We start from the raw sequence: 23,370 nt of genomic DNA, 5'->3' as shown, positions 1-23,370 counted from the left end.
ACAAAAAAGTTTCATTGTCCATCCACTCAAGACAGCGGACGCCAAAATTATGACGGATCCGTCGAAAAACGGATGCAATGGATGACCATCCGTCAAAATCGGCTGCAATGCAAGTCAATGGGAAAAAAACGCATCCGCAAAAAAAAAAAATGGCGGATCCGTTTTTTTTTTTTTTTTTTTTTTTTTGCAAAACGACGGATTTTGACTGACGTCAAAAAACTGAAGTGTGAAACAGGCCTAAGGTACCAAAATGCATGTTCTGGAGCGGGAAGGCATAATACTGCTGGGGTGTATAGAAGAGAGTGTGAGTACGGTAATTATTTTACTACATAGGGGGTCTTATGATGGTGCATATGATTGTTCTGCGGTGCTCAATATACTGATAGGAGTATAATGTCCCTCAGTCACATATACCCCTAGCAATGTACACACAGCGAGCATAATAAGTCTTGAACACGTCACCAATTTTCTAAATAAATATATTTCTAAAGGTGCTGCTGCCCTTAATCCACCCTCGCTCCTTATGCCTTACATTATCTACCAGAGAAGTCAACTACATCAAATTTCTTAGAGGATCCTGAATAGTGATGGGGAACGTGCTAGGATATGGGGTTATCTGAGCATGCTTGGGCCCTAACCGAGTGACTTCAGGGTGCTCGAAAAACATGTTTGAATCCCCCCGGCTGCATGTCTCGTGGCTATTAGACAGCCGCAACACATGCAGGGATTGCCTAACAAACAGGCAATCCAAGCATGCGTTGCGGCTGTAGAACAGATGCGCGACACATAGTCGCGGGGACTCGAATATATGTTTCGAGCACGCCGAAGTCACTCGTTTAGGCCAAAGCATGCTCGGATAATGTAATATCCTAGCACTAATACTGAACAGGTATTCTGAAATCCTACGTCAGGTTGCCATAAGTCATCCTAGGGGGCCATGTGCACACATGGAGCATTTGGTTGGTATTTTACCTCAGTATTTGCAAGCCAAAACCAGGAATGGAAAACCACACAGCTGGCATAAGCCTGTGGTTGAATGATGTCACAGACCTGGTGGCAGTGTATTAATTTTAGTTTGGTATATCAGGGGTTAATCTGACTGGGAGCTTAGCAACTGTTAAGCCCCCGTTACACACTGCGATATCGCTAGCAATATCGCTGTAAAGTCACCGATTTTGTGACGTAGCAGCGATATTGCTAGCGATATCGCTGCATGTGATACTTACCTCCGACCGGCTCCCCCGCTGGTTATCGCTGATCGCGCGAGAAGCTCCTGGACCATTCCTCGTCGTCCACTTCCTGCGGCGCTTCCTGCTGTGACGACGAGCGGAGCCGGGCGGGAGGACGCAGGATCGCCTAGTGTGACAGGTAAGTAGCGATCCCTGTCCCCTGCGATGTCGCTGGTGAGATCTGCCTGTGTGGTGGCTCACTAGCGGCCACCCAGCGATTCACCAGCGATCCTGACCGCGTCATATCGCTGGTCGGGATCGCTGGTCGGGATCGCTGGTGAGTCGCTAGGTGTAACGGTACCCTTAAATGAGTTTGGGTTGTTTCATTGGTTCTTTTCTCTCCTCAGAGCAGGTCTGTTATGATTGGGCCAGAGAAAGGGCGCCAAAACGTAAGCTATAAATAGACCTACATTCCTGTCAGGACTGTTGACCAGCTGAAGAATTCTTTAAAGTTCCCGCTTTCCCTCCCTGATTTTTATGGATTTTATTATTTTATACTGTCGAGGTCCTTTATTAGTGAGAATAAGTGGCTTATCTAAGGTGGACAAGTTTCTGGTTTGTTGCTGGTTGCAGGTAAAATCGCCCAGTGATCTGGGCGGATTGGTTCTGGTATTTTATTAAATTGATTGTTTAATGATTATTTATCTCATTTATGGATTTATGAAATAAAACTCATACTAATATTTTCAGGTAATCTCAGCCAATTTTGAAACCACAGCAGTTGTCGTGTGTCTTATTTCATGTAATAGGTCTTGTGTCATCATGGGTGATAAATCCAGAAGTGGTGTCCTGTGTCTATTATACTTTTCATCTGACTGTTTCAGTCCTGGTTTTGGCTTACAAATACTGAGGTAAAAACCTCACCAAATACTTAACGTGTCCTTTATGTCCAAGTTTGGACCCAAAGAAGGAATTGAGCAGAAATTTGGCTCAATAAAAGAAATAAAATGTCCTAGCTTTAATTCCTTAGCTGTACAAGTATACACGGGATTTCAAAGATTGGAAAAGGGGATTACCGTATGACAATGGCACAAGGGCATACTATAAGCTTTTGATTTTCTACATATTTAAAGGGCATAAAAAACCCGTTCTATTAAGTACATTTACGTTAGGATTTTTAATAAATCTTTACAAGTGATTAAAGGAGATTTCTATTTTAATTGTCTTACATTTTTTTTGTTTTCCCTTGAACAAAAAAAAAAAAAAATGCACAGAAACCCAAAAGAAAGCAAAGGAGGAGACCGGCAGCACCGGAACGTTGGTGCTGGAACGGCATCTGTATTTATCATTATGCATAGGAAACCAGTGGATTAAAAACTGGATATAAATACATACAATCCTTTCTTTTACTATATCGCATGTAAATGCAATAATAAAAAACAACTTCACTTTTTGCCTATAGCGCACAAGAACATTCAAACCAATCCGGATATTGTTATTTACATATCAATATATGGCAAAATGTGCAGCTTAAGTGGTTTTCCCGGGGAAAAAAAAGTCACCTTTTTCATCAGTCTTTCACTATATTAATTTTCCAGCAGTTACAAACATAATGAAAAAATCTAATTTAAAAAACAAACCAAAAAAACACAACAAAAAATATAGTGGTATTGCAATAAAAATGAGCAGTAAGCGAATGCAATCCAAGACTTGGCACCAAGAACAGGACATTATCTCAGTGGAAATTAGGTAACTGCAAATGTGCACATAGATTTTAGGAGACTTGGGGGGGGGGGGGGATCAATTTAGGAACCTTGGATACTGTAATTTTGTCTCTTCTGCAATTTAAAATCAACCGGTAAACAAAATCATACACTTCATTTCTTTCAATGTTTAAAATTAGAAATATTTGGCAAGACCCCGACACAAGGTACAACATGATTCCTGAAGTGTTTTCCTTATATTTTTCTAATCTTGCACAACCCTTTAACTCTAAATACGGTAATAAAATTGATATTAGAAGCATCACACATTCTCTTTAAAGGGGAGCAGTCAGGTGAAATAAATGCTATAAACTTGCAAATATTGGGTACATCTGCAGGTTAGCAGCCTTCTGGACTTACCCAGCACGTGTCCTTAGCCCCCCCCCCCGCTGCCAGGAGGAAACTAACTTTATTCCTCCTGGCAGTGTTTGGGTGTCAGTCACGGGGGCGGCGCCAACGCAGTTTCAGTAACATCTCTGTATATCGAGAATTGGGGCTGCAACTGCAACCCCCCTGGCACTGACTGACACCTCACTCAACATTACGGATGGCTATCAGTCAGTGGCAGAGGTGAGGTTAAAACCGCCAATCTCTATAACACAGAACAGTGAACCGCACCGGGAAGGTAAATCGAGCATGGAGGCATCATTGGGGTGTTGATATGTGCAAAAAAGGGGCAGGTTAAAAAAGGAATTATATTGGCACAATATAATATTACATATATATATAAAAACACACATGGTCAAAATTATTGGTACCCCTCGTTTTATAACAGAAAAACCCACAATGGTCACAGAAATAACTTGAATCTGGCAAAAGTAATTATAACTAAAAAATCGATGATAAAAAACAAGTGAAAGTCAGACATTTCTTTTCAGCCATGCTTCCACAGAATTTTAAAAAAAATAAAAAACTCATGAAATAAGCCTGGACAGAAATGATGGTACTCCTGAAAATAATGTGACAAAAGGGAAATGTTAAATCAAGGTGTGTCCACTAATTAGCATCACATTTGTCTACAATCTTGGAATCAGTGAGTGGGCCTGTATAGAGGGCTATAGATACTCACTGTGCTGTTTGGTGACATGGTGTGTATCACTCAACATGGACCAGAGGAAGCGAAGGAAAGAGTTGTCTCAGGAGATTAGAAAGAAAATTATAGAGAAACATGTTAAAGGTAAAAGTTATAAGACCATCTCCAAGCAGCTTGATGTTCCTGTGACTACAGTTGCACATTATTCAGAAATTTAAGCTCCATGGGACTGTAGTCAACATCCCTGGATGTGGCCATAGGAGGAAAATTGATGACAAATCAAAGAGACAGATAATACAAATGGTAACAAATAGCACAGAAAAACTTCTCAACAGATTAAAGGTGAACTTCAAGCTCAAGGAACATCAGTGTCAGATCGCACCATCCGTCATTGTATGAGCCAAAGTGGACTTCATGGGAGATGACCAAGGCGGACACCATTGTTGAAAAGAAATCATAAAAAAGCCAGACTGGAATTTGCCAAGCTACATTTTGACAAGCCACAAAGCTTCTGGGAGAATGTCCTATGGACAGACGAGACAAAAATTGAACTTTTTGGCAAGGCACATCAGCGGACTTCCTGTTCCGGCGCCTCCATGTGCAGACATGTGAATGAGCTCCCGCTGTCCGCTGCAAATACTCTGCATTTACACAGAGCCTTGACTCACAAAAGGTACTGGGATAATCGTGAGACCATCCGGAACCGTCCGCAACATGGATCGGTTTGTCACGAGAGGTGCAGGGAAGGAGCAGGGGAAGGAGCAGGGGGAGGAGGAGGTCGGAGGAGGCCTGCAGAGTGGGAGCACAGTAATGGCGACGGAGACACAGGCACAAACAGGGCAAGCACATGAGGAGATAGAACGGGAGGAGGAAGCCCCAGAGAAAGAAGGAAATTTCAGCCAGGGGGAGACCGTGGAGGCAAGAAGCACATTGGAAACACAGCTACATGCTCATGGCTCATTAAATTTTAAACAGCTAGCAAAAAAAATGGCATCATACCTTGCTGAAGACTTTAAGCTGGCAGTGGCTGACATGATCCAATCTACCACTAAAGAGCTGCAAAGCAAGATGACTCATCAAGAGCAGAAACTGCAGGAAGCTGAACAGAGAATTTCTGAGGCGGAGGACAAAGTTATTCAGCTAGAAAAACAAGTCAGTGACTTAAAGAAACAAGCCTCCTAACACTGTGGATAAACTAGAGGATCTGGAGAACAGGTCCCGCAGAAGCAATCTGAAAATGATAGGCCTCCCAGAGACAACACACAGCAGCTAAATGATATCTATGAGGTGGAATTGCCAAAAGCACTGGGACTGTCAAATAACTGCAGAGTGGAGCGTGCACACAGGATAGGCCCCCCAGAGAGGCCTCTGAGACTGAGAGGGGCAGGAATAAACAAAATAACAAGGAAGCACAGAGACCACGCCAGGCAGTGGCAAAGTACTTGAACTTTAAAGATAAGGAAGAAATACACAGGGCTTATAAAGCAAGAAGGCGACCACTGATAATTCAGGGACATAAAGTCCTTTTATTTGGAGACTATTCAGCAGAGGTGACACGGAGAAGAAGGGCATTCAGCGAAGCATGCAGTCTGTGGTTTAAATGCAACATCAGATTCCAGCTAAACTACCCAGCAACGCTGCGTTTTAGGACAAGAGATGGTGTGATGAGGTCATTTACAGATCCCAAGGAGGCCATGAAAATTATGTCCCAACAGCAACCTTCATCTGGCCAACAATCACCTGAAAATACCAGCCCGCCGACAGAGGAGAGAGGAGACGGGGAGATGCTGAGGACGAGAGGGGGAGACCCTATCCGTATAGCCTGAGGTCGGATTTGCATTTGGAAGGAGAAAATGAAAGAGAGACAATGGCTAAGGAACAAAGAACCCCAATGACAAGGGCGTTCAGGAAGAACCAAGACAGAATACTAAATGATCTAATGCTTATGAGATTGTGTCAAGATATATACTGGGGTCAGCATAAGTGAAAAGTATGACTGGAATACCTCACATGATAAGATGAAAGGGAGAAATTTTTGTGGTCCAGGTTGAGCTACAGAAAGGCTACTTACACTCCCAATCACCTAAAATAGGAAGACGTACAGTAATAAGGGATATCATCTGTGAACCACATGGTGGTGTACAAAACTTACAAATTTACAGGCATATTCACCCGACCGGGTCAATATTGGACGGAACTATACAGGTTCAAGGAAGACTATGGGACAGCTCGTGGAGAGATCCCCCTTTCTCCTATTTCTTTTTTTTTTTTTCCATTTCTTTCCCCTCTTATTTCTTTTCACAGGTTCTGTTGGACCGAATGGAGAATTTGGGGTGCTGATTTAATTGGTCTGCAAGCTGATCATACTGGCTGACGGCGAATTTGTGACTTCCAGGTTTACGGACATTGTGAGGTTTTCACAACAAAAAGACATACAGTATATAAAGTTGGGATAATGATGACCAGATGTGATGTATATGGAAGACAAGATCTTCATTGAATGTTGATGGGAGTATTTTGTGTTAAATTAAGATATATTCCAGGGGGAAAGTATCATACAAATGCTAGGTTCACATTGGGAGATATTGCTTGGGGAAGATGAAGGGGGTGGGAGTAAAGTATTTTTATACCTCTCTGACATCAAAAAGGAGAGATGGAGAAGGACTTTAAGATAATATGGTTGTGAATATTAAGATGTTAGGAAACTGAAATGATAAATTAAGGGAAATAGATGTTGATCTAAGATTTCGGAGTTTCAAAGTTAAATGAGGGTCAGGGCTCAGATAGAGAATGGATATAAAATAGGTACATGATAAATATAGGATAATAGGCGGGCGGGAAATTGTTTCTCTTTTGGTTTGGATAATGGCGGAAAAAAGAGGAGTCAACAAAGAGGTTGATATATGGAGAGAGGGTGAGATGAGAAGGGGGGGGGGGGAGGGAGAGAGGGAAGTTAAAGTTCATGAGCCCACTGCTATTATACTAATTAATTTATTACTGACTGAGATGACACTGACAGGTAGTCCATACCTAAGAGGGAGAAGCGTCACACGTCCTCGCAGAAGAGCCCATTTTGCAATTAAAAATGGTTAGATTAATAACATGGAATATAAAAGGGTTGCGGTCACCACATAAAAGAATGATGATACTTCCTCACCTGAAAATATTGAAAGCAGATATAGCCTTGCTTCAAGAGACACATTTGGGTAAAGAAGACTTTTTTAGAATGAAGAAATTATGGGTGGGAGAAGTTTATGGTTCTAGCTCGGTAGACAGAAAAGCAGGAGTCCTAATACTTATACATAAAGCATTGGCACACAGAGTTTCATACGTAGAAATGGACCAGGAGGGTAGGGTCAGCCGTTTGAAATTAGAGATAAATAATGAAAGTATTACCCTGTACAATATATATGCCCCGAACATAAATCAAAAGAAATTTTTTATGTCCTTACAGAACAAAATACTGGCTGATAGTGGTAACAACATAATCATAGGAGGAGATTGTAATGAGCTGCTTAAGGAGGAAGAGGACAGAAAAGGGAGCTTAATAAGATTTAATCCAGGAGAAGGGAAGAGATATAGGGGGGAAAAAAGGTTATTTGGAAGATATGATATCGAATCGGCAGCTGAAAGATGCGTGGAGAACGTCACACCCTATGGATCGGGAATTTTCACATTACTCTCATGCACACAAGACATGGTCGAGAATAGACATGTTCTTTGTGGCAGATAAGATACTACACAAGACGTGTGATGTCAATATTGAGGACATGGTGATATCTGATCATAGTCCTATACCTCTAGACTTAGCTAACGCACATCAGAAAGGGACGGACTATCTATGGCGATTTCCAGGAAACATGACAAAAGAGCAAGATTTTGTGAAACGGATGGGGGACTGGTGGACAGAGTTTGCAATGTATAATGAGAAGCACAAACCTAAAGGCCCTTTTACATTTAGCGATGCACCAGCGATCCGACCCGGTCAGGATTGCTGGTGCATCGCTAAATGATCGCTAGTGAGCTTCCACACAGGAAGATCTCACAGCAATGCAGCAGCGATACAGCGGACGATATTCATCTTTCACACACAGCGATCCTGGCGTCCTCCCGCCCGCCTCCACGCGTCGCTCATCGTCACAGCAGGAAGCCCAGTAGGAAGCAGACGACGAGAAATGGAGCCGCCCGATCTCGCGCGATCAGCGATGGACAGCGGGGGAGCCGGTCGGAGGTAAGTATCACACATAGCGATATCGCTATGTCGTCACAAAATCAGTGACGTTTTAGCGATATTGCTAGCGATATCGCTATGTGTAAAACCCCCTTAACCCTAGATTATATTGGGAAACAGCAAAGGTGGAGATAAGGGGAAACATCATGGCTTACATGCAGAGAATAAAAAAACAAAAGAGCAGTACAGAGCAGCAAGCAGCGAAGTTAGGAGCACCTATACAAAATATAATAACTCACTACTGGATAAGGATCAAGATAATTGGATGCGGGCCAAAAAAAATTTTGAAGAATGGGCGGAAAAAAGAGAGCAATTATATAGAAATCACTGGGAGGTAGAATTAAATAGGTATGGTGACAAAGCAGGGAGAATACTGGCTAATTTGGCTAGGGGAAGATATGTGGGTACATCTATAATGGCAATTAGAGATAAAAAAGGACAACGACTGACTAATCCCAAAGATATAAACAGAGTGCTGGGCAAATTCTATGCTAGGTTATATAAGGATGAGGATCATCAAGATGTAGCGGGGGAGACATGGCTGGGTAGAGTTGATATCCCTAAACTGACAGAGGAGGAATTACAGGATTTAAATGGTTGCATCACGGAGGAAGAAATTAGTATGGCAATAAAAGGACTGGGGGCCAATAAGGCTCCAGGGCCCGATGGATTTAATGGTTCATTTTATAAGGCGCGGAGTGAGAAAATAGTTCCCACGCTTAAAGATTTATATAATCATATTTTGCAAGGGGAAGCTGTGTCAGAAGGGATGAATATGGCCTACATAAAGCTCCCGAAGGGAGGGATGGATTTGGAAGACCCTTCAGGATATAGACCTATATCATTAATAAATCAAGATGTTAAACTTCTCTCAAAAATAATGGCAGACAGGCTGGCTAGGATACTGCCTAGATTGATATCAAAGCAAACAAACAGGTTTTGTGAAGGGAAGATCAGCCGTTACTAATATAAAGGGCATGTCACACTAAGAGATATCGCTAGCAATATCGCTATAACTAGTGACGTTATAGCGATATTGCTAGCGTTATCGCTGTGTCTGATACTTACCTCCGACCGGCTCCCCCGCTGGTTATCGCTGATCGCACGAGAACATCCTGGGCCATTTCTCGTCGTCAGCTTCCTGCTGGGCTTCCTGCGCGACGCGTGGAGCCGGGCGGGAGGACGCAGGATCGCCTGGTGTGACAGGTAAGTAGCGACCCCCGTCCCCAGCGATGTCGCTGGTGAGATCTGCCTGTGTGGCAGCTCACTAGCGACCACTTAGCGATGTACCAGCGATCCTGACCGCGTCATACCGCTGGTCGGGATTGCTGGTACATCGCTAAGTGTGACAGTACCCTAAGGAAAGCCTTTGAGGATCCAGCTATGGTCACACTGGGCGCAGAAAAAGCGTTCCATAATGTGAGGTGGCCATGGTTGGGTCAAGCGTTAGATAAAAAAAATCTGGTAGGTCCGTTTAGACAATTTTTGGCGGTAGTATATCAGAATCCCAAAGCAAGGGTATACATGCCGGGGATTCTCTCAGATGCCTTTGAGCTAAAAAAGGGAACGAGGCAGGGGTGCCCGATGTCTCCCTTACTGTTTAATTTGGCGATAGAACCTATGTCGAGATATTTAAGTGATTGCAGTTCCTACAAAGGGATAAAGGTGGGAAATGAGACAGTCAAAAATGCCCTATTTGCAGATGACATAATTCTGTTCATGAACAACCCAGAGGAAGATCTCTCTATGTTGCTGCTTGAAATTGAAAAGTTTGGAAAATTCTTGGGCTTTGGTTTAAATAAGTCTAAATGTGAGATTCTGTTCATGAGGAGTGAGGTAAAACGTGGCCAGGAGAGTAATATAATGGGTATCCCGAAAGCGACAACATCTATAAAGTACTTGGGAATTTATTTGGGGAGAACGCCGAAACAGATTTATGATCTCAGTTATAAGCCTATCATAGACAAAATAGAGAAGGAGTTGGAGAGGTGGGGAAATCTACCCCTCTCGCTGCTGGGTCGCTGCCACCTAATCAAGATGACAAGCTTTGCGAGATTACTGTACCCAATGCAAACTATCCCAATGTTAATTCGTCAAGCGGATGTTCTCAGATTAAACAGGGCCTTTTCTAGATTCATCTCGAGGGGTAAAAGAGCGAGATTGGCTATAAGAACTCTAATGCACACAAAGGAGGGAGGGGGAGTGGGATTGCCAGATATTAGGGGATATAATCTATCGTGTTTAATGAGGAATGTAATAGACTGGATTAAAAAAAAAAACGGGCGATATACTGACTACAAATTGGAAACGGAATTTTGTGGTTTGTGGGACCTGACGGCACTGCTACATACGCCGCTGTCACACATACCGCCAAACATTAAATATTCGGTAATATGTAAAGATACCATTGCCACATGGAAGGCAGTAAGAAAAAAACTAAAAATCTTGTGGAGAGTGTCGAAACACCTGAATCCTTGGGCATTTCCTGCCTTTAGATTAGAGAGAAAATAAATTATACACAGAGTGGTTGGGGAAAGGTATACAGGAGTTAGGGGACTTACTACATCCACAAGAAGGCCGCTGGTTGACGGGATTGGAAGTGATAGACAAATTTGAGCTGCCGAGATTTCATTTGATGTTATATAGTCAATTAAAGCATTATGTATTAGACCTCCTTCAGGATGTGAGGAAGGAAATCAATTCAGAAATATGGGAGGACTTGGTTACCAAAGACATTGGAGAAATATCTATCACCTCAATATATGGGATGCTGAGGGATAAATTACGCCCTTCAGGGAAGGGCAAAATATTTTGCAAATGAAAAAAACATATACATGATGAAGAACTTGAACATAAGATTCTGCGGGGCTGGGAATTGGTAGGAAAGCAAGCATATCATCAATGAACAATGGAGAGATCGTCAGTTCAGAATAATGCATAAAACAATATGTGGCTTCAATATACCTCCGACTCCGCAGAATCCTGATAGGCAGATAAGTTGCCCAAAATGTACAATGCCCAAAACAGACACAGAACATGGATTGTGGTCATGTCCCAGGACACAAGAACTCTGGTTAAAAGTCTAGGATATGTATCTGAAGATATGTGGGATATGGGTAGATCCATGGTGTTGGCTTGTTTCACTTTACGACGGGTAAAACAAGAGGGGGACAGGTACATGACTTGTTTCACACCATTGCAATGGTGACAAAACATCTAATTCAGCAACACTGGCTAGCTAAAACACACCCAGGGATAAAAGAGATCAAGGAAGGTTTAACATCGGTCTTATTTTTGGAAAAAAGAGAAACAGGAAGAAATAAAGATAAAATGACAAAAATTTTTTTAAAAAAAATGGAGAGTGTTTATAGAAACGTCACTGACCACCAGAGAAATTCAAGACTTAATGAGTGCCTTTGTGGATTCGGATTGGTATCTATTAGAGGATTTGAGTGGTAATCTGGGTAAACTGAAATGTGTTATATGAGCTATATGGAGGATAAAGGGGGCTTTACACATAGCAATATCGCTAAAGCATCACCGATTTTGTGACGCAGCAGTGATATTGCTAGCGATATCGCTACGTGTGATACCGGCTCCCCCGCTGGCTATCGCTGATCGCGCGAGATCGGCCTGGTCCATTTCTCGTCGTCGGCTTCCTGCTGGCGCCGACGAGCGAGCCATGGACGCGGGCGGGAGGACGTCTTCATCGCCGCATCTGAAAGTTAAGAGCGACCCCCGACAGCTGCTGCATCGCTAGTGAGATCTGCCTGTTTGGCAGCTCACTAGCGACCATTTAGCGATGCACCAACGATCCTTCCTGACCGGGTCATATCATGGTCGGGATTGCTGGTGCATCACTAAATGTAAAGGGGCCTTAAGGTGGAGCTGGAGATAAGGTGTCTGATTTCAGTCAATGTAATCTATGAAAATGTGGACGTAAGGGGGTTTGATAATTTTATATTTGTTAAGTTTATTTTTGCTTCTATTCAGGCTTAGGTGATAAGCATGTTTAAATATGTTCTTTGTAACAATTCAATGCAATGTTTATAACCTGTAATATGCAACTTCATTACAAAATCAATAAAAATGATGTTTCAAAAAAAAAAAAAAAAAAAAAAAAAAAAAAAGCACATCAGCTCTATGTTCACAGACAGAAAAATGCATATCAAGAAAAGAACACTGTCCCAACTGTGAAACATGTAGGAGACTCTTATGTTCTGGGGCTGCTTTGCTGCATCTGACACAGGGTGTCTAGAATCTGTGCAGGTTACAATGAAATCTTAAGACTATCAAGGGATTCTAGAGAGAAATGTGCTGCCCAGTGTCAGAAAGCTTGGTCTCAGTCGCAGGTCATGGGTCTTGCAACAGGATAATGACCCAAAACACACAGCTAAAAACACCCAAGAATGGCTAAGAGGAAAACATTGGACTATTCTGAAGTGGCCTTCTATGAGTCCTAAATCCTATTGAGCATCTTTGGAAAGAGCTGAAACATGCCGTCTAGAAAAGACAAACTTCAAACAAGAGACAACTGGAGCAGTTTGCTCTTGAGGAGTGGGCCAAAATACCTGTCAAGAGGTGCAGAAGTCTCATTAATAGTTACAGGAATTGTTTGATTGTAGTGATTGCCTCAAAAGGTTGTGCAACAAAAAATCAAGTTAAAGGTACCATCATTTCTGTCCAGGCCTATTTCATGAGTTTTATTTTTTTTTTTTTTAAGTTCTGTGGAATCATGGTTGAAAAGCAATGTCTGACTTTCATTTGTTCATTTTCATAGATTTTTGATTATTACTTCTGTCAGATTGAAGTTAGTTTTGTGACCATTGTGGGTTCTTCTGTCAATAATCGAGGGGTACCAACATATATATATATATATATATATATATATATATATATATATACACATACATACATACATATACACACACACACCTTCAATAAATGTACACTGTGCTCCAAATTATTATGCAAAAAATATTTCCTCATATTTTCTCTAAATTACCTATATGAATTGCAGTCATTGTTATTTTCCAGTCATCTACTATTCTAGTATAATTGCAATGTTTTTCAACAAACTGCCTATGAAAACAGTATATTTTTTAAAATAATAAACACTCAAAATGCATGTTCCAAATTATTATGCACAGCGGAGTTTTCAACCTTTTTATTTTTATTTTGAACAAAAAAATGGTCAGTTGGGAAATTATAAGCATTATCAGCTTATTACAAAATTAATTCAAACAGTTTTCAAGTCAAAACTTTATTCTAGGTGATGTTACATTTGCACATAGGACCCCTTGTTCGAAAGACGATTCTGAACTCTCTCGTCCATTGAATTTGTCAGTTTTTGGATGGTTTGTGCTTCAATTGTCTTGCATGTGGACAGAATACCCTCCCAGAGCTGTTGCTTAGATGTGAACTGCCTCCCGCCATCATAGACAATCCTTTTGATGATGCTCCAGAGGTTCTCAATGGGGTTGAGGTCAGGGGAAGATGGTGGCCACACCATAAGTTTGTCCTCCCATAGCAGCCAGAGATGCAGATGTGTTATTTGCAGCATGAGACGGTGCATTATCATGCATGAAAATGATCTTGCTGCGAAAAGCACGGTTCTTCCTCTTGAACCATGGCAGTGAGTGGTGTTTTAGAAACTCCACATAGATTATGGAGTTCATCTTTACCCCTTCAGGGATCCTAAAGGGGCCGACAATCTCTCTCCCCATGATTTCAGCCCAAAACATTACTCCTCCTTGTTGGCACCTTAGCCGTGTTTTCATGGGGTGTCCATCAACCAGCCATCCTCCACTCCATCTATCTGGACCATCGAGCGTTGCACGGCACTCATCGGTTAACAAAACAGTTTGGAAGTCAGTCTTCATGTATCGTTTGGCCCACTGGAGCCGTTTCTGCTTGTGTGCAGTGGATAGAGGTGGTCGACAGGATGGCTTACGCACAGCTGCAAACCTCTGAAGGACCCTGCATCTTGTTGTTCGGGGGACGTTGGAGGCACCAGCAGCTTCAAAAATTTGTCTGCTGCTATGACAAGGCATTTTTGCAACTGCTCTTTTAACCTGACGCAATTGCCTGTTGGAAAGAGTCCTCAATTTTTCCTTATCAGCACGCACACGTGTGTGCTGGGAATCAGCTACATACTTCTTGATTGTGCGATGATCACGATGAAGTGTCTTGGCAATGTTGACTGTAGTCATGCCTTGACCTAAATACTCCACAATTTGTTGCTTCTCAGCAGCCGACACATCCTTTTTTTTTCTTTCCCAGTTTGGCAAAAAAAATGTAGGCTGCTTAATAATGTGGAACAGCCATCTTAAGTAGTCTTGCCTTTATTTGGACACACCTGCCAAACTAATTTGCACAGGTATCTGCAATTGCTTTCAGTGATATAAAGAGCCCTGACACACATCACCATCAATGAGTTTAAATGACAAAAAAATTCTAACCTTATCACTCCTAAACTCTTTCTGCATAATAATTTGGAACACAGTTTACATTATTGGATGCAAGTTTTTAGATATTAAGTGTTAAATCTTTCTTTTTAGTGCGGAGGTTCGTTCTGCAATAACCTGTTTAACATACAGAAAAATCACTCCAAATCTCAACAGCGCACATCTGAACTAGGCCATACTAATACCCTGGGAATTTAGCAATGATCACGCGGTTTGTCTTCTCCAGTTCACTGCAATATTGGAGAAAAATAATGCATCCAGCGTCTCCAGCTTGTGCGGCTCTCAACAAATCTATTAGTTGTGCGGTGGATGGGAAAGCAATGATTGCAGAGCAAATCCCTCAAACTTCTGACCTTATCTAAACGCCCACACAAGATTTCAGTTTACCCGGACAAATAGCTCTAAACATTACCAGAACAAACCCCGTTGTCTCCGCTGATTCCCCTCCCTTCTGTTGAAAGTCTCCTTTGTCGATTACAAAACCACACAAAAACACTACACTTAACAGGAGCAAATCCAATTGCTATTGCCTCTCCCGTCTAATTCATTCCTCCGGCTGGATCTACAATGAGTATCCCTTTTATCTTGTTCACTCGCAACAGGTCATGGCTGATTACTTCATGGGTAAAGTGGATGTGACTCATAATTACATTTCTGACCTCTCAGCATCATCTCGGCTACTTCTAAATCCTCTTCAATCACCTTTGAGCTACAGCTTGAGATGCAGATGGGTCACAGGGCCTCTAATCCGATCCATTGTTCCTTGTCCTATACAAGCTATTATTTATCCCCCTGGGGCCACATGCCCATAATTTTCTAAATTGTACAGACAGCTGTTCTTTAAGAGGCAGCTCAATCCAAGGCACATGCCCACGCCTTAGTTTACCTGTGCACCTTCGATCCGATGTTCTCCATGAAATATACACATGTGAATTCTACAATGTCCTACAATGCTCTATATCGAGTTCTCATGATCATTAAATAGGAGGGTTTAGATAATGCGGTGGCATGAAAAAGTTTAGGCACCCTTGGTCATAATTACTGTAAACAGTTAAGCAAGTTGAAGATGAAATATTATCTAAGGATGCATGCCCATGATCAGGCACTGCTGCGGGTTTGATGTTGCGTATTTATGCAGCCACATACCTGCAGCGTCCAGATGTTGCAGCATAATGGAAGGGATATCTAGAAATCCCACGTCCACTATGCTGTACAGATGCCCGCGGATCACCCTCAGAGACTGTGGCGCGTGACTCCAGACCGCAGCATTCCAATTTCACTTGTGGAGACGCTAGTTGGACGGTTCAGTGAACACATGTGGATTTACCTGCGTTCAACAGACGGCAGAGCTTTGGACGCAGCGAATAGTTGCCATAGTTGTGCAGGTGTCTCCGAATAGTAGAACAAAGTACCAAAACTGCAGAGTCTGCTAAATCAAGGTTTTTTTGCATTCATGCGGGGGGGGGGGGCTGATTTACCTCTCTAGAAATCCTAAGAGCAGCTCTTACTGAAATTTTACTTGATCTTCCAGACTTTATCTTGACCTCCACTGTTCCTGTTAACTGCCATTTCTTAATTACATTTCTAACTAAGGCGAGAGCAACTAACACTTTATCTTCTTCTCCTGCTTTGTGGGCATCTTCCATTTTAATTTTCAGACTGCTAGACAGCTGCTTAGAATAACCTGCTGGCTGCTGTTTTTTGCCACAAGGTTAGAGGAGGCTGAATTTTTATAAAGTTGGGAAATTTGCATCATCTTGCCTTTCCTAACAATGATAGTGAACAGGCCATGACTAACAGGCTAGTTAATGTCTGAAACCTTGAACAAAGTTATCTGAGCACACAAATCTCAAAGGGTGCCCAAACTTCTCCATTGGCCCATTTTCCTTTTTGTAATTTTAAAATGGAAAAGATGAAAATACATAATTATATATATTTTTGTCTAAAATACAAAGGAAATGTGTCATCTTTAGCTTTAGGCCTTTTAGAGATCATTTCATCTTCAACTTGCTTAACTGTTCACAATAACTGTAATTTTGACCAAATGTGTTTAGACTTTTACAAATAAATACCAAACTACCGTGCTCACAACAATGTGTAGCCAGCTGTGATTAATGACAAATGCACAACATGCCAAAAAGGGTACAAAACAGGGTACTCACTATTGTGCGTGCTGTGCCCTGTTTATGCTCCGTTCCAATGGATGGAATATGCAGGCTGCCCGCTGCTGACTGTGGCGCGCTACTCAGGAGGGTTGTTTCTACCACTTGCAAACGGAAGGATGCTCCCTGCAGTTAACTTAGCCTGCACATTCCATCCATTGGCCTCTACGGAGGAACGGAGCATAAACAGGGCACAGCACGCACACTAGTGAGTACCCGGTTTTGTAGCCTTTTTGGCATATTGTGCATTTGTCATTAATCACAGCAAGCTACAGATTGTTGTCAGCGAGGTAGTTTGGTATTTATTTGTTTTGCGCTTTTTGGCAGAGATCACACTGTGTCTGCCAGTTTCTACCAGCAGCTTTCAACTCAGATCAGCGCCGGTGTGTTATTTTTAATTCATTTGTGTTTAGACTTTTGCATGCCAGGTATATCCTGTTCATGTGATAGCCACATATATGCACGGTTCAAAGCCTTTATAATCACTCCAGCAACTCTAATGAGTATAAAAAGTAGGTAAATTTCAGCTTCCTAAAAATTCTAAACTTTATTTCGAAAGCTTAGAAACGGAATCCATGTCACAATCAAATGGCAACGAGTTTTGAACATGTTCTGGCAATTTTTTGTTTGAGCTGAAGTGAGTTCGAAACTCATTGCCTTTTGATTATGACGTGAATCCATTTTTAATCTTTTTAAATTAAGTTTAGAATTTTTAAGTAGCTAGAATTTACCCCCTTTTTCCTGGATTATCACATTTGGTCATAATGGCATCCCCTGCTCCTGCATGCCACGAGTTGGTTTCATTAAACTCTTTTCCCAATTGAACTCTAATGGATGCCCATAGTGTGGCCAGAACAGATTTTCAAAATTACCAATCTGTTTCACAATGACCTACGCCCCCCCCCCCAATATTTGGGGAGATTCCTGTTGTGCAGCACTGACAGAAGACAGCCCTTGTGCAAGAATAGCATATGGATTGCTTGCAGTCCAACAGACCATCATAATGGACAATTCTATCTGCTTTGGAGGTGGAAGTCCACTTTGCCCCTTGGGCATCTGTGAAGGTACACAGGTTGCACCACTAATTTGACTGCCCTCAGGCTCAATGTTTGTAGTCATTAGACTAAATAGATCTTAGCAGTTTATTTTCTCAAAGTCTGAACAAGGCAATATTATGTGTCAATGCAAAATACCATGAGTAAATATAAAGATTCAAGGACGCATCAAAAGCATTATTCCCATTTTTGGTAAATGATCAACTATCACTAGGATAAGTCAACACTTTAGGATCGCTGTTGGTCTTACCTTCCTGAAACTAAGAATGAAGGGGCTGCCACGCTAAGTCTTCTTCAATTTTATTTCCCTGGTGGCCTGGAACACCTCTAAGCGGTAAACTCAAGGTAGTCCTTTTAGCTTCAATGGCGCTACACGGAAGTAAGGGACAAACTGAAGAGGGACACAGGGCTGCAGCCCTTCATTCTCTGGATAATGGAGCCAGAGCTTGTACATAAAGTGATAATAAAAGAGTTTCTACTAAGTTAGCAAGGCAGATTATCTATAAAATATCTATACTGGCAGTTAGAAAACTACAAAATAAACAGGCAGCAAATTTACATCATTACAAGCTAGAAATAAAAAAATGACAAAATGTAGATCAAAATAATAATTATAGTAAATATAAGACAATCCACACAAGAAAATACATGATCTACTCTCTAAAAAAAAAAAAAACAAGTAGTAGCAAAATCCTGCCTACAAAGTGGGAAAATTAGCTGGGAATTCCCATAATCACAATGGCAGTCAATTAGTAGTAAAGTAGATACCTGTAGACATAATGAAGCAAGCTGACAGGGAGCACCTAAGCAGACACAACGCGCGTTCCGCCTCTTCATCACAAGAATCTCAGCAAGTCATCACTATCCAAAACTAGAATTAGCACCTTGTCCGAGAACAGGGCCCAGACATTACCCTCTGTAATGAAGAGTTGGCTGAACGTGCTACTCTTCTATTCACTGTCAGAGATATCCAAGTGCAGTGCTCACCTATCTACAGCAGATTTATAGACCACGAATCAAGTGGTAGCCACTGCTCCATCCAACAGGGCATATCTTAGAAATATGCAATAAATTACTGAGGAATGCCTCTAAACTTAACCTGTCACAAAAAGGTGACTCTTGAAGACAATGGACATACAGTTACATGGCATGAAAAGGTCTGCATTGGCAATTTGGCATACACTTACCATCATAGGTTCCACTCTCCAGCAGCACCCCGCTATCTTCTAAGACTTTAAACTGATCCACAGTGATAAAATTATAATCAACACCAGGGACTTCTCCATCTCTTGGCGACCGAGTTGTACCTTAAGTGAGAAGGCAAAAAAACAAACATACCGATCACGTTATGGATCACTAATGACTGGCCTGGACTATTCAACAGCAAGATAAAACAAAAATAAAACTTCACATAAAGAATTGTGTCCAGAGGGACGATGAAAATCAGGGGCCAAGATGAAAAACCAAATACGAAAAAGTTCAAGAAATCCTCATTTGATAGAGCTCTTTTCTGTGAAACTAGGGCAATGAATAATGTAGTAAGAGGGAATATAAAAACAGACACGTTTTTGCAAAGTCTTGGAGGAATGGCAAAGTCTGAAGGGGAACAGAATTCATTTTCAATGTTACTAAGCTAGCACTGTAGCCATGTCATTGGGTGGGCAGGGAATTGTAGAGCCCTTAGCAGGCATAAAGCAGTACAAGGCTAACGTGGTATGTTCCAGCTGGATACAAGATGACCAAATTCTGATACTAAAATGTCAGAATTGTATGACTACTACGCAGGCCTGTGGAGTCATAGTTAAAGTCGAGGAGTCGGAGCTCATTTTTGTGGAGTCGGTGTCATGGAAAGTGAGTCGTCAGAGGTGTGGCTTACCCATTTCACAAGCCCTAGCAGGGCTGTGGAGTCGGATTCCATTTTGTTGGAGTCAGAGTCGTGGAAATTGAAGAGTCAGAGGTTTGGCTTACCGACGCCACAGCCCTGCTAATACGGATAGGTACTACAATCTAAGAGGCCCTACTGTGGCTCTGTATGCCATGATTTCACATGAAGATATAACAGAACTAGGCCACGAGATATAACAGGAAGAATACCACTACCACAAACTATACAATGTAAAAAAGTCTGATGTAGTAGGAGATGAATTTTATAATCTATGTAATGGGCAATAATGCACTTCAAATGCCCTCTTAATCTTAAAAAATAAAGAAATAAGAAATACAAAACCATTAATTCTCCTACCACTCCGCAGCTTTCTGTACTGTTCCATCATTCCCATGACTGGTGTTGCCAAAAACTAGCATCGGTGGTGACATTTGTGTAAGGCTACTTTCACACATCAGTTTTTTGCCGTCAGGCAGGATCCGTCTTTTTTTAGAAAAAACGGATCCGGCATAAATTTTGGAGAACTGTAGAAACGGATCCGTTTTTTTGCTGGATCCGTCTCTGTTCCTGGCGGCTGGCCAATTGGATCTGAGCATGCGCAGACTTAAAAAAACCGGATCCGGTTGCTGGATCCGTCTTTTTCTGGATCCGGCGCATTCCGGCGCCCATAGACTTTCATTGTAGCAAAAAGCTGGAAGCGCCGGATCCGGCGCTTCCGGCTTTTTCGCCGGAGACAAAAAACGTTACAGTAGACGTTTTTTCAAGACGCCGGAATGAGACAAGTTGCCGGATCCGGCAAAAAACGGATGAAACGCAATGCCATCCGGCGCGATCCGGCGCTAATGCAAGTCAATGGGGAAAAAACGGATCCGGCATTGCATTTTGCCGGATCCGTTTTTTCCAAAAAAAAGCCGGATCGCGTCTGAAGGCAAAAAACTGATGTGTGAAAGAGGCCTAAGAGTTACCACCCACCTTTCGTGTCTACCTCTAAGACTTTACACGCGCCGCGCCAATTCTTTGGAATGTACTTCCCAGGTCAATACGATTAGTCCCCAATCCCCACAATTTTAAGCGTGCCCTGAAAACGCATTTATTCAGACTGGCCTATCGCCTCAACACATTAACCTAATCTATCCCTGTGTGGCACAGCCAAAAGTTTTACCATAACCAGATTTCCCGCATCATGTTCCCACATGCTTTATGCATCCATTAGCCCTCTGTGTCTGTACTGTTGCACACTTAACATTATGGCTGGTCCATACAATCAGGGCAATTGTTACCACCCACCTTTCGTGTCTACCTCTTTCCTCATAGACTGTAAGCTTGCGAGCAGGGCCCTCTTTCCTCTTGGTATTTGTTATAATCTACTGTATGTGATTATTGTTATGCTGTAATGTCTATTGTCTGTACAAATCCCCTCTGAAATGTAAAGTGCTGCGGAATATGTCGGCGCTATAAAAATAAAATTTATTATTATTTTATTATTTAAGAGTATGGCAGGGACAAAGATGCTCTTCATCCCTTCCTAATAAAACAGGTATGCATTCCGTAGCAATGAGAATAATGCTGTAGAATGGTTATATATTTTGATAACGGTTTTATTGTGTATGATTCATGTTTATTACTCAAATGACAATATAATAAGATGGTAACATTAGGACACAGATATAAGGATAAGAGAGTGATAGATATAGTTAGGATTGGGAAGTGCAATGGATGGCAATGTAGGATCAGGAAGTATACAATAAGGTAATAGTTAATACAAATAGGAACAGCCCGACTTAGGAAGGGGGACGGGTCATATAAAGGCAAGTATTTCCTGGTTTAGAGTTGGAGATCGTGTTGATTGAGGAATATAAGATGTTGATTGAGGAATATAAGATTTATTGAAGTAGTGGTTCAGGGCCAGAGGGCTGAAGATGGATGCTAAGAGAGAAGAGGGAAAACGCAGCATGAAAACGGACGTGACATATTTCGGTGATTCATCCTGTAATGTCAGGGACCAATGGCCTGAAAAAGGCATGGAGGAGCCAGCCTCGCTTTTGTTCCCAAAGGGGAAAACGGACAGGGATCCACAGACAGGAATCGGGACGGGATTCTTGGAAACTGCAGTGCCTGGCAGAACATCCCAGGGGCAAGGAATGTCAGCAAAAGAAGGGATAGCGCAGGCTGAAGGAACGGTTACCAAACTAACATACTGTGCTGTATCCGTGACTAAGACTGATCTGCTGAGTAAAATTAAATTGATGAAAATGGATCAAGAGTCTGTGATAGACTGTGTGGTTGCATCTAGATTGTGTAAAAAATGAATCTTTAGGACCAAAGGTGAGTGTTATCCACTTTACACAAACTACACAACAGACACTATTTGCTTGTAGGGTACCAGGGTGTGGGAGAACAGCTGCCCCTCCCCCCCAACTACCGCCCTGTTCACCTTACATTTGCACATATGGCACGTGACCACTGAAGCCAGAGATTTGCTGCAACAGTCACATTAACAGTGGACAGGATGTAATCACTTCCTGTATTGGCAAGGACCACCAGAGCCACAACCCTAGGAAATTTAAGAGAGTAAAGTTTACTTCTTATTTATATTTCATAGTTAATGGGAATCTGTTAGCAGATTATTGCTAATTAATCTGAGAGCAGTATGATGTAGTGGCCGAGAGCTTGATTCCAGGGATGTATCACTTATTAGGCTGTGTGCTGTGGTTTCAATACAATCAGTGTTTTATCAGCAATGGATTATCACTGAAGGACTAGGTGTCCTGTGCAAGTCAGTCAGGCTAATCTATTAAATACCAGTAATTGGCATTTTGCTGACAATGCACAGGATGCTATCAATCAGTGGTGGTTATACACAACTCCTGATTCTGACCACTGCTACATCAATCAGTAGAGAAAACAGAGATTCTATCAAAAATGCACCAAGCAGACCAGTAAGTCCCTGGAATCAAAGTCTCTGCCCCTACATCATGCTGCTCTCAGATTCCATAGGAAAAACACGCGGACACATTCGGTTTAATTTACCCTTTGCCCAATTTTCAAAAATGCACGGAGATAAAATATTTTGCTGCAGTTTATTTACAATTTTAATAGTGTTTTGCTATAATAAATGGCCATTCACCATTTATCTGGCATTGTAGATGGATCTTAAAGTCATAGTTAAAGCACAGAAAGTCTCATAACTATCAGTCTGTTAGGTTTATCTGGAAGTGACTAATGTGACCAACACAAAAAACACAACTCATAGAAAGTTCTTGTGTACAGCACTTGATAGGGTAGGAATGGCAGTTCTGGAGCTCAAAATGCTGCTCTAAGGCTGTGTGCACATGATGCAGATTTGCAGCGGATCCGCAGCGGATTTTACCGCGCAGAAACGTTGCATATCCGCATTGTGATGTACAGTAGCCTTAAAATCAATGGAAAAAAAAAACCGCTGTGCAGATGCTGCGGATTTTTCCGCGCGGTCTTCCTGCGGTACAAAATCCGCAGCATGTTACTTTTTTTGTGCGGTTTTTCATCTCCCCTGTCACCAAATCCGCAGGGGGAAAACCGCAGTGGAAAACCGCACAAAAAACGCAATAAAACCGCAGGAAAAATGG

The 23,370-nt window shown here is 42.0% G+C and overlaps 1 protein-coding gene across 3 annotated transcripts in view; it reads right to left on the bottom strand.

Moving 5' to 3' along the window:
• Positions 1–23,370, bottom strand: part of MAGI3 (membrane associated guanylate kinase, WW and PDZ domain containing 3) — a 414,340-nt gene that overhangs the window by 151,991 nt on the left and 238,979 nt on the right. For all 3 annotated transcript variants that reach the window (XM_073587058.1, XM_073587056.1, XM_073587057.1), the window contains exon 3: positions 19,068–19,187. In XM_073587058.1, the coding sequence (XP_073443159.1) occupies positions 19,068–19,187 (120 nt within the window). The remainder of the gene's footprint in view (positions 1–19,067; positions 19,188–23,370) is intronic.

Source organism: Dendrobates tinctorius, unplaced genomic scaffold (assembly GCF_039654945.1).
Source record: "Dendrobates tinctorius isolate UK_male_01 unplaced genomic scaffold, ASM3965494v1 ptg000098l, whole genome shotgun sequence".
Lineage (NCBI taxonomy): Eukaryota > Metazoa > Chordata > Amphibia > Anura > Dendrobatidae > Dendrobates > Dendrobates tinctorius.
The sequence above is the reverse complement of the archived record's forward strand: the minus strand, read 5'-3'. Positions and strand labels throughout refer to the sequence as shown.